Source organism: Bison bison, unplaced genomic scaffold (genome assembly GCF_000754665.1).
Source record: "Bison bison bison isolate TAMUID 2011002044 unplaced genomic scaffold, Bison_UMD1.0 scf7180017864384, whole genome shotgun sequence".
NCBI classification, from domain to species: Eukaryota; Metazoa; Chordata; class Mammalia; order Artiodactyla; family Bovidae; genus Bison; species Bison bison.
Window position 1 is genome coordinate 8,250,932 of NW_011494956.1, and position 13,827 is coordinate 8,264,758.

Here is a 13,827-nt window from a genome sequence, read left to right on the forward strand (position 1 = left end):
TATGCAACACCCCACACCAAAATGAAGCTAATATACTTGATCTATTTCACATTTCTGAATTGGATTGGAAGAACACAACAATTTTAAACCATTATAAGCAATGCAATCACTACATAATCAATGGACTATATATACACATACAGAATTATTAATATTAGCAAAACTATAATCCCATCATTTGGGGATTTCTCAAGGCTTGCTCCTAGGTCCCCTCTTCTCATTTTATACTTTCTCACGTGTCTCATACACACCCATAGTTTCATATACAACATATATGTAGATTACCTGCATACTGCTAACTCACGCTTAAACTTCCTCTTGAATTCTAGACTATAAAATCAACCAATTGGATGATTGATATCTCTTTTGAGTATCTCAACAGACTTTTCAACTTCGACATATCCAAAACCACTCTCAGATTCTATTATCTCACAAATTCCCAAACTTAGTACTCTTCCAGAATACTTACATTGCTTAATAATGCCCCACCTCCTCTCCTCCTATATATATATACATGTATATATATATATATACACACATGGAAATATATATATATGTGTGATGTGTATATACATGTATGTATGTGATATGTATATGTGTGTGATATGCATATGTGATATATACATATTTGCATGTTCTATTTGCTTTACTTTATAATCTCTTGAACCTGATTCTTTCTCTCTTTTTCTATCACGACCATTCTAAGTTCAAGGTATCCATCAGCTTACTGCAACAGGCTCTTTACTGGTCTCCCTCCATCTACTCTTGCCACAGCTCTTCCTCCCAACCCATTCTCTATACTGTAACCAAAATGATCTTGTCACTTACCCACTTAAAAAATCAGTGGTTTCCCATTGTTCTTAGTATTAAGTCAAAATTACTTAACATGGCCGACAAGGCTGTTTTGGGTCTAGTGCGAAATCCGTATCTATGGCTTCATCCTGAATTCCACTTCTCTTGCTCTCCTTGCTCGACCATTAGTCAGTCCCTTCTTTGTGCCTCTTGTCACAGGGTCCTTGAATGTAACTTTTGTATCAGCCTAGAATATTTTCTCTCCCAATTCTCTGAGAATAATTTTCTTTCCCAATTCTCCAAGTTGACTCCTATTTATTCTTTAAATTTTAGCTTATTTATCACTTCTTCAGGACAGCCTTTCCAATCCCCCAACTAGGTAAAAAGCCCTTATAATATGCTTGCCCTCTTAGCTCCATGATCTTTACTTAGTAGCACTTAACTCAAATATAATTATTTATTCTATCTGTGTGATTCTCAAGTTACTGAGTTTTTTAAAAACAATAATTAGATCATAAGCATCATGCATGTTAGGCCATATCTGTTTCTGCCTGTGCCAGGACAAAGCAGGTATATAACATTTCAAAATGTACCTTTTTGTAAGGGCTGTTCTATTATATTCCAACAGTTAAAAAAAAACACCTAACTAAATGGATACCATTAATAGTCTGCGGATTCAACAACACATTGTTTTTCTTTTTTTACCTTGCTCTTTGTAATTCAACCCTATTTATTTTTCTGGAGGGTTAAGGAAAATAACAGAAAATAAATGTACAAAAGCCAGGTATCATGAGTCAGGAGTCACTGTACTCACTGCATGAAAAAGTAAACTGAACCAAGGAATGCCTTTAAACAAGCAGGCACAACCCCTCTCAAAAAGGGCAAGGGCAGTAAAAACTGCAGAAGGTCATTATTTATTTTACAGCATAATACTTATAAAAAAACAATTTTCAGCAAATAAAATATCTTTTTAAAAGACTGTTATTTCTAAAGAGATATGGCTATCATTGTGAAGAACTGATTTACAGAGTGAGTCACCAGGGAATGCTCTAAATTCAAATTTAAGTAATGCTTCTATAATACAGATGGGCTTCCCCGATGCCTCAGGAGTAAAGAATCCGCCTAAAATGCAGGAGACGTGGGTTTGAACCCTGGATCAGGAAGATCCCCTGGAGGAGGAAACGGCAACCTACTCCAGTATTCTTGCCTGGAAAACCCCATGGACAGAGGAGCCTGGAGGGCTACAATCCAAAGAGTCAGACATGACTGAGCAACTGAGCACAAACAGAAGTAAGGTAATATGCTTTTGCAAAAGTTCATAGGTTCTTAAAAGAAAAACTAATGATATAACAAAATAGTTAACTCTTAAAATGCAACCAAGTATAAAATATATTATATTTTAAAATACCTAAGAAAATGTTCATATTCTTATAACCAAAAATAATTCATCAGCAAAATCTGTCTTTAACAAGCATGAACAATTTTAGTAACTGAGAAAGAATTCTTAGCCCCCATGTAATTAAATCATATGAAGAGATCTGCTTCCTTATTATCAAGTTTAAGAACATTTATCTTTTAAAAAAAATGTAAGCTATGTCTCCAATGATCATGCGCTTAGTCGCTCAGTCATGTCCGACTCTTTGCAACCCCTGGAACTGTAACCCACCAAGCCCCTCTCTCCATGGGGATTGTCTAGGCAAGAATACTGGGAGTGGGTTGCCACGCCCTCCTCCAGGGGATCTTCCCAACCTAGGTGTTGAACCAAGGTCTCCCGCATTGCAGGCAGATTCTTTACCATCTAAGCCACCAGGGAAGCCCCCCCAAATATGGAACGCTTCACAAATACAGCCATCTTCTCTGTATTGTTCCAATTTGAGTGTATGTGCTGCCTAAGCGAGCACTCAATGATTATGGAAGTGTTCAAATTCTTGCCGTATAAACTGTGTAAAATTATAAGTTGAATGCAGTTTATAATGCCAGCAATCAAGGGAGAATTAACGGGCTAAATAAAGGCAGAACCTTTTAAACTAACTTGATACCTACCAATAATCCACAGTATAAGGAGATAGTCTATTCTTTCAAGGGCTGGCCCCATTGTGTTTTTCTTATCCTCATTGTAGACAAGAGAGTATAGGTTTAATAACAGTAGGAATGTGAAATATGATGCTCCATGAATAATAAATTTCATGAAAGGTGTGTGAATAATTCTGCCAAACTGAGATTTTGGAGCTATCAAATAACAAAGTGACAAAACTGGCCAAAAGATGCCAACTGTCAAAACAGTCATTATCTTCTTACAGGTAGGCTTACGACGGTAACCTGACATCTGTCCAAACCAAACAGTGTTCAGGAACTGCTGACAGTTGGACTGGGAAACAAACTGAAAAGGAAGCACACACACACAAGTAAAATATAACTTGTAAACAGGATCCAATAGTACTATTATTTCGTTGATATTCAAAGTTTTAATTATAGCTTGAAATCAGTTCTATATAGTCCAGTTTATTTTTCTTACATGTAATAAAAGAGTGTAGTGGTTAAGAGCATAGACTCTGGAGCCAGATTATCTAGATTTAATTCCAGGCTCTGCCACTTAACTTACTAAATGACCTTGAGCAAGTTTTTAAATCTCTCTCAGCCTCTAATTCTCCATCTATAAAATGAGGATAGTAATAGTATCTAGCCAAACACTGGTTATGAGAATTAAATGTAAAGCTCTTAGAATAGTGCCTGGTCACAGCATGCATCACTTAAGTATTAGTGACTATTACTAGCCTGCTTGGCCATTATGAAACATTTACTTTATAAGACTCATAACAGTGTTTATGAAATTTCAAAATTAACAAGCATAATCCATAGAAAGAGACTTCAGCCTAGAAAAATTAAGGATTTCAGTTTCCAGAAACCAACATGTCAAGCACAGCAAAGCAATTAAAGGCTAAACATCACATATATTTATGTTCCATGAAAACACTGAGAATTTCTTAAAATGTGTTAAAGACGCTCTTAAATCCTCATAAAATGGAATTCTGTGTGAGAAGAAAAGGAAAAATGTTCCCAAATAGGAGGAAAATTCTAGTTCAAATATAGAAATTAATTTACTGAAGTTTACAAAGATTCTTAGTTTGCAAAATTCAGAAGTAATATTTTCCCAATATAATGTTCATGCTGGGAAGTATAAGTTAAGGATTCTGATGACTCTGGACTCAGTAATGTAACCAGGCTTGAAGTAAAGCACAAATGATTATAATATCATTCAGATATTCAATAATATTTGGTCAATGTTGTGTTTTAAAATGTTTCATCCCAAGACAGAATATAATTTATAGAATGCAACAGTGTACTTAAAAACCTTGGACAGAGTTTTGCTGTTTATTGTGCTTATCAAGAAATTTCCTAATAAGCCATACCTATTTTTGGCAATTAATATTTGTCCTTCTGCTTAGCTCTCAGTGTTGTTAGGGAATTGTTAATTTGTCCCTCAAAAGGAACTATCAGGGAGAAAAATACACATTTTCTTCCCACCAACCACCCAGTTTAGTAGCATCCCAAACTCAGTAGTTTCATCCTTCTCCCAAGTATCAAAGCAATCTCAGGACTGACTGCTACCCTCGTCATCTCTCTATACAATGATGATTTAATTAACCATAATGTTAAATATGTAATTGGAAGAACTTTCAACTGGAGATATTCTAAGTCTGTGGTGGTTTTAAAATATAGACACAAATTCTTTGATACTCTTCTCATCAACAACAGAGAGGCTACCAATATTCCCTACCCTTCAATTCACCAAGGTTGTTCTTGCTTTAACAAGTAGATTCTGGAAGAAGTGATGCTATGTGAATTCTAAAGGCTGGTCTTACTCTTGGAGCCAAAAGATGGCATATAAAACGTCCCACTGCCCTGAAGCCACCAGCCTACAAAGAAGCTGAGGCTACATGTAGCCACTCTGATTAACCCTCAGAGGCTTCTCAGACCATCTCCTTGCAGCCAGCGCACCATGAGGGCCATGCTCCTCCATGGTTCCAGTCCTGAGTTCTCAGGAAGACTGCCCTCAATGGACCCAGCCTACTGAGCATCCTGCCCACTCAGAGCTCCCTGTTTGAGACCTCAGGTGCTGCTCAAGCACCAGGCATATGAGTGAAGAAACCTCCCAAATAACTGTAGCTGAGATCATTGACATGGTGAAGCAGAGACAAATCAACCTTGCTGTGCCCTTTCCTAATTCTTGACCTCAAGAGATTTGTGACCTCACAAAACTCAAGAGCATAATAAAATGATAATGAAATTATTACAAAATGACTATGAAATATTGTTTTATACCACTTGAGTATCAGGGCAGTTTGTTATTCAGGATGTAGCACCAGAACAAAATATATCAACTATCTGAGAAAATATTATCTTTCCCTTTGATTATATTTAGAAATCCAATGTAAAAAACTAATTTATATTTCATTCATTTTTAAAATTACAGAATATTTTCCTCCCAACTAAAAAGTATTACCATTACTCCTTATTCCTTTTCTCTAATCTTCTTTACCCACTCCAGTACTTCTGCCTGGAAAAACCCATGGACAGAGGAGCCTGGTAGGCTACAGTCCATGGACTACCAGGCTACCAGGCTCCTCTGTCCATGGGGTCACAAAGAGTCGGACATGACTGAGTGACTTCACTTCACTCACTTCACACTTTGTCACTGGAGAAGGAAATGGCAACCCAATCCAGTAATCTTGCCTGGAGAATCCCATGGACAGAGGAGTCTGTCAGGCCGTGGTCCATGGGGTTGCAGAGAGTCGGACACGACTGAAGTGACTGAGCACACTGAGCAATCTTCTTTAGAATGGAACATTTGGTTATCCTCTGAATTCTTCAGGGATATATATATATATATCAATCATTAGGAAACTTCCTTAGTTTTTCTCCCCTTACCAGGATAATCTTGGTTTTTTCCACCTTTTTTGAGATTCTTTTTCCAATCACTTAAGTTGATTTTGTATCCTGCTATATCTTTTCTGTCATTTTCTAGTATTTCATGTCTATTTTAGGTTGTGGAACACAAAAGTAAATAAACATAAGATCTATTCAAATGTATATTAGAGGAAGATTATATCAGAGTTCTCTGTTTTTAGGTATACATATTAACATTGTATTTCCTTCTTAAGCAACATAGGTATGTTATTAATTTACCATCTTATAGCTACCTAGATCCAAATTCTTATACTTAATTTTTTTCCTATGAATCCTCTACCTTAAGTAAGAAACCTCAGAGTACTAGAAAAAGTATAGGATTTGAAGCCAGAGATCTGGATGAGAAGTATAATATCTAGGTAATCTTACAGTAACATCTGAAAATTCCTATATCAATCTCCCAAGTCACAAAGCTATTCAGAGGCTCAAACTGTCAACCAAGATAATAAAAAACTCTGCTCTGAGCACCAAAGGTCCTATATCTTGCCTTCTACCATAATCTATTTTGGGCCCCATTTTTATACTAATATAATTGTGATAAGCAAGTTTTACTCCAATATCTATATTGTTAATAAGAATAATGGGTCTTAGAAGCAATACCTTAAAAGTATCATACACCAGCATTCCCCAACTGAACATCATTGTCTGCATATAAATATCTATGTCTATTAACTTATCTCAAAAAATGAAATTAAAAATGCATACCTTCCTTCTTCAAGTTCCTGAATCATATGCATGTGAGTGTATGGGGAGTAGAAATAGGTATTTCCCTTAATAGGAAGGGATGATGCCAGAAGAGCCAGATTCAACTTAGTTATCATAGCATACGTCTCTCCACCTTTGGGTTTCACAATGAATTAACAAATAAGAATAAGGAACATAATATCTGATACTTTTATTTTTAAACAGAAAGGCCCTCTATCTGTAGAAAGGACTATTTATAACTAGGTTAATAATATAAATTCGTAACAGACATAACACAAAGTGGAAACTGCATTAGGAAGGCATTTACTATTCAAAATCTTACCTGCCTAGCTACTATTTAGCAAAAACATTACATTAATATCCATAGTATTATTATTGTTAAAAATAATAGCGACTACCATTTATTGAGTACTTACTTAAAGGTAATACTCATTGTACTAAACTCTTTAAATATGCATATCCTTAATTAATTCTTAAAACTAAAGCTCAGACAGATTCAATAACTTTCCCAAGGACATACAGTTTTTATGAAGCAGAACTAGGATCTCAATGTAAATGTATTGCTCCAAAGCCTTTGCCCTGAGCCACAGACTACTGTGGAGGAAATAATTTAAATATATCACAGAAAACTTCATACCTCCTTTTGGTTATATTTGATAGCAAGTTTTAGACGACTTAAGTTCATTCTTTCTTCTAGTAATCCCCGTTTGTCAAGAGGCTCATCATTGGATGTATGGTTTAGGATAACTTCTAATTCACGTGAATTCCGGGCTTGGGCAAGCAAATCTTTAGCAAACATTTTACACTGCCGGGCTAGTTCCTCATAATCATTCCTGCAAAGTGCACAGTCTATTATTAGAAATGCCACTTCCATCTTCTAATTAAGGTGTTTTCACTAGAAATATTACTCAATAACATTTTAATTCTGACAGTGCTACACAACATCTGAAGTCATTTTGTGCTGTCGAAGGAACCTGCTGCTGCTGCTGCTGCTGCTAAGTCGCTTCAGTCGTGTCCGACTTCGTGTCCATAATTGTAACACAATTATGTTCTCTGCATTCACACTGATAATCTCAGATGAGTACAGAGTTTTCTTATATATATTGATATTCCTAGAAATTCTGATAATATTTTCAACATGTTCTTCATGTAACTCATTTGCCTTTATTCTCTGTAAGTTCTGTATAAAGCTTTCTTTTATATTATTTATATAAACAATAGATAATAATATCTTGATGCTGCTGCTGCATCGCTTCAGTCGTGTCCGACTCTGTGCGACCCCAGAGATGGCAGCCCACCAGGCTCCGCCGTCCCCGGGATTCTCCAGGCAAGAACACTGGAGTGGGCCGCCATTTACTTCTCCAATGCATGAAAGCGAAAAGGGAAAGTGAAGTCGCTCAGTCGTGTCCGACTCCAGCGATCCCATGGACCGCAGCCTACCAGGCTCCTCCGTCCATGGGATCCTCCAGGCAAAAGTACTGGAGTGGGGTGCCATTGCCTTCTCCTATCCAATAAATATTATTATATGATTTTTAACCAGAAATTTTTTCAATGATAGTTTGAAACATGTTTACACTACTTCTGATATCAAAATAGTATTTTGTTGCATTTTTAAGATGTTCCTTTGAACAAAATTCAAGTTAGAAACACTGAAACATTCCTAGTACAGAATCACTATTCCTTGAAACTTAGGACTTACCTGCTTATTAAAGGCAAACCTAAATCACTTGTGAGAAACTAAGAAGTTTTAATAGGCAATTCTTTATAAAATATCAATTACATTAAGCTTAAGCCTCAGTGGAACAACTTAAGAATAAAGTTAGAAATAAATAGTTATGAAACAATTGGGATCAGATTCCAGAAACTTATTTTTTATTCAGTGTTTTTAAAGTGAAAGGAAGGGAAAATATGAAGAATTTTTCATTGATTAATTTTCTATTCAATGGAGTTGTCCATGAACTGGCTGCATAAAGTTATAACTCAAAGAATTAAAAACTTTTCCTTACCGGCTAACATTTTCTCATCTATTCTTTGCATTTACTACATAACCAAAACTACCTAAGTTTGGTAGAATAACTAGTTGAATTTCTTTAACAAAGTATTATCTACTTCTTAGTCTAAGAATTTAATTGTAATCTTACCTAATTAGTTTTATGTCTACATGTTATGTTTCTCCTACTAGAAAATCTCACTAGTGAAATGGGACAATGTCTGGGTGTGTGAAATGTACCTGACATGCAAAAAAAGCATTCGATATGCTTCTGAAAGTTATGAAGGGCTGGGCTCCAAGGATGGTTATAGAATCTGAGAATGAGGAAAGAGAGCAGTTGTAAGTAAGTTTGCTCTTGTTTATGGCTACCATTCCCTTTATTCTTCACATTGCCGTAGAATGCCTCTGGTAACGTTGAACAAAGTAAGGATTTAAGGGAGGGTGGAAGAGTGAAGTTGGGGAAAGAGTGACCTAAGTGATAAGTGATACTAGGATCTGTTCCACTGAGAGAAGAGGAAAATCCTAAGTATGTGGCAGGAAGGCCTGGTCATTTTGGATCACATGTAAATAAACATTAAGTGATAATTTGGCCTATGAAAAAATTCATGCTGAAAATATTTTGGAAAAAAAGAGAGATAATTTACAATTTCCATTCATTCCCACCTGAATTCCACCTCCACGAGGCTTAGTTCTTTTAAATCAGCACTAAGTTCAAATGCTCTCAGAATTGGATCCTCCTCTGTTAACATTATTAGAGCTGGACTGGCCAAGCAGCGATATATATCAAGACGAAACCTGAGATAAAATTTGATTCCATTATGTAAAACATTTATTATATACATGTGATTAGTATTTTTAACCTATAATTTCCATAAATTTAAAATATTATAAAATTAAAAGAAAATAAAACATTTATAATACACTTATTATAAAGCCTACATAAAAATACAGACTTAAAAATAAATATTCTGAGAAATAATTATTGAAAAATTTTATACCACTGCTTTTAAACAAATCGTTTTAGTATTTCTTTTCATAGATTTAAAACTCTGTATCCTTCAATTTAATTAAAAAGTTTCTATTCCTGAACTTAGTATTATTTTAAATGAAATCTGCTAATAACTAATTGACTATATGGATGCTTATTAAATTTTCCTTCCCCAGCAATAAATTTACTTTAATATGCTACATATATACAACACATGACTCATTCAATCAGGTTATTTTTGAAAGACGTTTTCAAATCTTAAGAATAAAATCATTCATTTATGCCTAATTTCTAGCTAATAGAAAAGTATTACCTTTACCTTCCATGAGCTAATTAATGTTCATATTCAATATCTAACAGGAACCAAATCAAAAAAGTTTTGCTATTATTCTTTCATTTATAAACATATAATTCTTAATTTAAAATTTGGTAACTATTATATATTCTTACTTTTAAATAAAAATTTAATATATGTCTGTTTCTTTTAAAAAAGCAAGCAGTTTAGAAACATAATGCTCTGCAATTTTTCTCCTTCTACCAAGTCTACTCCTCGAAGATAGTCACCTTTCAGAGAATTGTGAAAAATCTTTCCTGATATTTTCTAGTCATACACAAAAGTTCTCAGACATACTGTATACAGGGACAATTATTTCTATGTCACTACATACAGAGTAACCTCATTATTTCCTAAAACTGGATGGTTTTCCATTTGATGGCAGTCCAACTTAATGGAAATTTAGGTTGCTTCTAATTTTTTACTTCAATTAATAATATAACAATGATTATTCTTTAGCTCATATATCCTTTGCACACTCAGAATTGCTGGATAAAATGGCATGTGTATCTTAAAATCTGGAGGATGTTTCCAAAGCACAAACAATAAGGAAAGCTCATTTCCCCCCCACATCTTCATGCTGCCACCCTAAAGGAAGAAAAATGGAATTTTAAGAGTGGTATTACTCTAAATTTCTCTAAAAGCTCAAGCATCCTTTCATGTTTACTTTTCATTATAGTTCTGTAAACTATCTGTTCATTTGTATTTCCCTATTTTTCTGGTGATTTTTAAAAAAATTCATCAACTTGTAAAATCTCTTTATATATCAAAGAAATTAGCCCTCTGTCTAGTCAAAAGTGTTTTAAATACTTTTCCCCAGTTGGTTGTTTGTCTTTTTACTTTGCAATGAAATTTTTCTGTATAGAAATTAAAAACTTTTATGAAATAAATTTATTGAACTATTTCTTATTTAACTGCTAGGTCTCATGTCTTAGACACAAAAATGGGCGCTATATAATGCATTTTTAAGAAAACAATATTTATGAAATCCAACTTTGATCTAGCTATTTAATAAACTAGTACAATTATTTTATCTTAAGCAAGGATTTCTAAAGCAGTATTTGTCTATACCAAAACTGCTCCAAAAACTTGAGAAAAAATATATACACTTAAGCAACTAATTTGTTTCCATCATTATGCCTGTACTATTTTTATGGTAATTAATTTCAGCGGGTTGTTTGTAAAAATGACTTTTGTATTAGCCTACATTATCATGTCTAAAAATATGGATTAGGGACATAATGCACAGAAAAACTGCTCGTATTGGTGGCAAACAAGTGGCTGTATAACAACGAAGTGCCATAGTACGGAAAGAAATTAGATAGAATCAGAAAAATAATGAGGCTGCACCACTTTATAACATCTGTCATTTTGGGCATAGAGAATAGATTTGTGGTTGACAAGGGGGGAGGGGGGAAGAAGATGGACTGGGAGTTTGGGGTTGGCAGATGCAAACTACTATATGTAGAATGGATTAACAACAAGGTCCTCCTGTTGAGCACAGGGAACTATATTCAATACCCTCTGATAAACCATAAAGAAAAGAATATAAAAAAGAATGTACATATGTGCATCTCTGAGTCACACTGGGGTATAGCTAATATCAGTATCATGTTATAAATCAACTGTACTTCAGTAAATTAAAATAAAATAAAATCTGTCATTTTGGTATTCAAAACACTATCAAAAGTAATGGTAGAATATAAAGAGATCAATGATTTTACTGTACAAAAATATGCATAAAACGGACAAAATCATTTTTTAAAAAATCAACTATTTCAGGTCACTCAAAATTATCTATTGACAATCAATTACTGGAAAACTACCAGAACTTCAGGCAGGAATGGCTGGAACCTGTGGCCTTTTTGCCTAAGGCCACATCCATCATCTCTGCTTTCAGTTCATTTAAGGATAACCGTAGTTTTCCATTCTGAAACTGGTAAATCTGCACCTTTGTGCTGCTGCTGCTGCTGCTAAGTTACTTCAGTCGTTTCCGACTCTGTGTGACCCCATAGACGGCAGTCCACCAGGTTCCCCCGTCCCTGGGATTCTCCAGAAAAGAACACTGGAGTGGGTTGCCACTTCCTTCTCCAAAGCATGCAAGTGAAAAGTGAAAGTGAAGTCGCTCAGTCGTGTCCAACTCTTAGCGACCCCATGGACTGCAGCCTACCATGCTCCTCCATCCATGGGATTTTTCAGGCAAGAGTACTGGAGTGGGGTGCCATTGCCTTCTCTGTGCTAACGGGGTATAAATCCATTTGTTGGGAGGTAAAAACCTACAGCTCTGCTGGCTGAAAGGATTGGACTTAATACGGATGACCAAGGAAAACCTGCAGTTTTTTATAAGACCAAGTTTGCAGGGTGAGGTGAGGGAAACAGTGGACCAAATGGAAATTTAATAGGGAGACCTTGGAAATGAGAAAAGATATACAAAGTCTCCACAAATTCCTAGCTGACTAAAAAATTAGGCATGTGTGCAGAGCATCAGGAAGTCTGATAAAAAGAAAAAGACAAGGAACTCTTAAGAAATGGCTGCAACTTTGAATGCATTCCCCAACTAAACCATAGGTGTTTTTGTGCTTTATATTCCACAAAAGAGTGAAAACATACAGTATTTGTCCTTCTCCATCTGACTTGTTTCACTTAGCATAAAGCTCTCAAGGTCTAACCATGTTGTTATAAATGGAAAGACTGTATCACCTAGCACTGCTCTGAAATTTAAAAACCAGTATCTCACAAACACAGACTGCCTCTCTTCCTTATTGCTAGTATACTGGCTCTTCAACTTCCCTGAAACCTTTATCCATCTCTTTTTTGGTTAGCTTTCTTTTCTCCTGCAGCTCTGCTTAGCAATTCCTGAAAATGACTTTAGTCAGAGCTCTTCTGACATTTGCTGTGTTTTCTCAAACATTAATAACAAACTCTCTCAAAGCCTTCAACAAATATACCAAACCACTTGCAGTTCCCTAAATAAACCACATTCATGTACTATGCAAAATGCCTTTTACCTTTTAATTTTTATTCATACTTAAACACTGAGCTCAAGCCACAGCTCCTCTAAAAGCTTTCAGAGCAAGCTTTTTTCACATCTCAAATCAAAACAGCATTGTGTTCTCTCCAGCATCAAACCCTATCTCCAAATGCTTATTACACATGTAAGCATACTATTGGAAAATAATTTATATTTAACATTAATAAAGGATTTTAATACTTAGTCCCCTCACCAGGGATTGAACCTTTGCCTTTGGCAGTGGAAGCGTGGTGTCCTAACCACTGGATTGCCAGGGAATTTCTCATAGACTAGTAACCGCCAGGGGCGCTGGCCAGGAGGACCAACCCCACGTCCAAGGAGTTGTGGCTGCGTGGGCGCAGCAGGGCCTAGAGGAGCTATTCCACGTTGAAGGTCAGGAAGGGCGGCAGTGAGGAGATAACCCCTCATCCAAGGTAAGGAGCAATGGCTGCGCTTTGCTGGAGCAGCTGTGAAGAGATACCCCACGCCCAAGGTAAGAGAAACCCAAGTAAGACAGTAGGTGTTACAAGATGGTAGGTGTTCAGAAGGCAAACACACTGAAACCATACTCACAGAAAACTAGTCAATCTAATCACACTAGGACCACAGCCTTGTCTAACTCAATGAAACTAAGCCATGCCCGTGGGGCCACCCAAGATGGGTGGGTCATGGCGGAGAGATCTGACAGAATGTGGTCCACTGGAGAAGGGAATGGCAAACCACTTCAGTATTCTTGCCTTGAGAACCCCATGAACAGTATGAAAAAGCAAAATGATGGGATACTGAAAGAGAAACTCCCCAGGTCAGTAGGTGCCCAATATGCTACTGGAGAAGAGTGGAGAAATAACTCCAGAAAGAATGAAGGGATGGAGCCAAAGCAAAAAGAATACCCAGCTGTGGATGTGACTGGTGAGAGAAGCAAGGTCCGATGCTGTAAAGAACAATATTGCATAGGAACCTGGAATGTCAGGTCCATGAATCAAGGCAAACTGGAAGTGGTCAAACAAGAGATGGCAAGAGTGAATGCCGACATTCTAGGA

At 36.0% G+C, this 13,827-nt stretch overlaps 1 protein-coding gene across 9 annotated transcripts in view; it reads right to left on the bottom strand.

Moving 5' to 3' along the window:
- TRPC1 (transient receptor potential cation channel, subfamily C, member 1) overlaps positions 1 to 13,827 on the bottom strand; it is a 60,867-nt gene that overhangs the window by 21,052 nt on the left and 25,988 nt on the right. For all 9 annotated transcript variants that reach the window (XM_010858148.1, XM_010858147.1, XM_010858145.1 and 6 more), the window contains 3 exons: positions 9,119 to 9,250; positions 7,103 to 7,298; positions 2,836 to 3,172 (listed from right to left, as the gene is read on the bottom strand). In XM_010858148.1, coding sequence (XP_010856450.1) covers positions 2,836 to 3,172; positions 7,103 to 7,298; positions 9,119 to 9,250 — 665 coding nt within the window. The remainder of the gene's footprint in view (positions 1 to 2,835; positions 3,173 to 7,102; positions 7,299 to 9,118; positions 9,251 to 13,827) is intronic.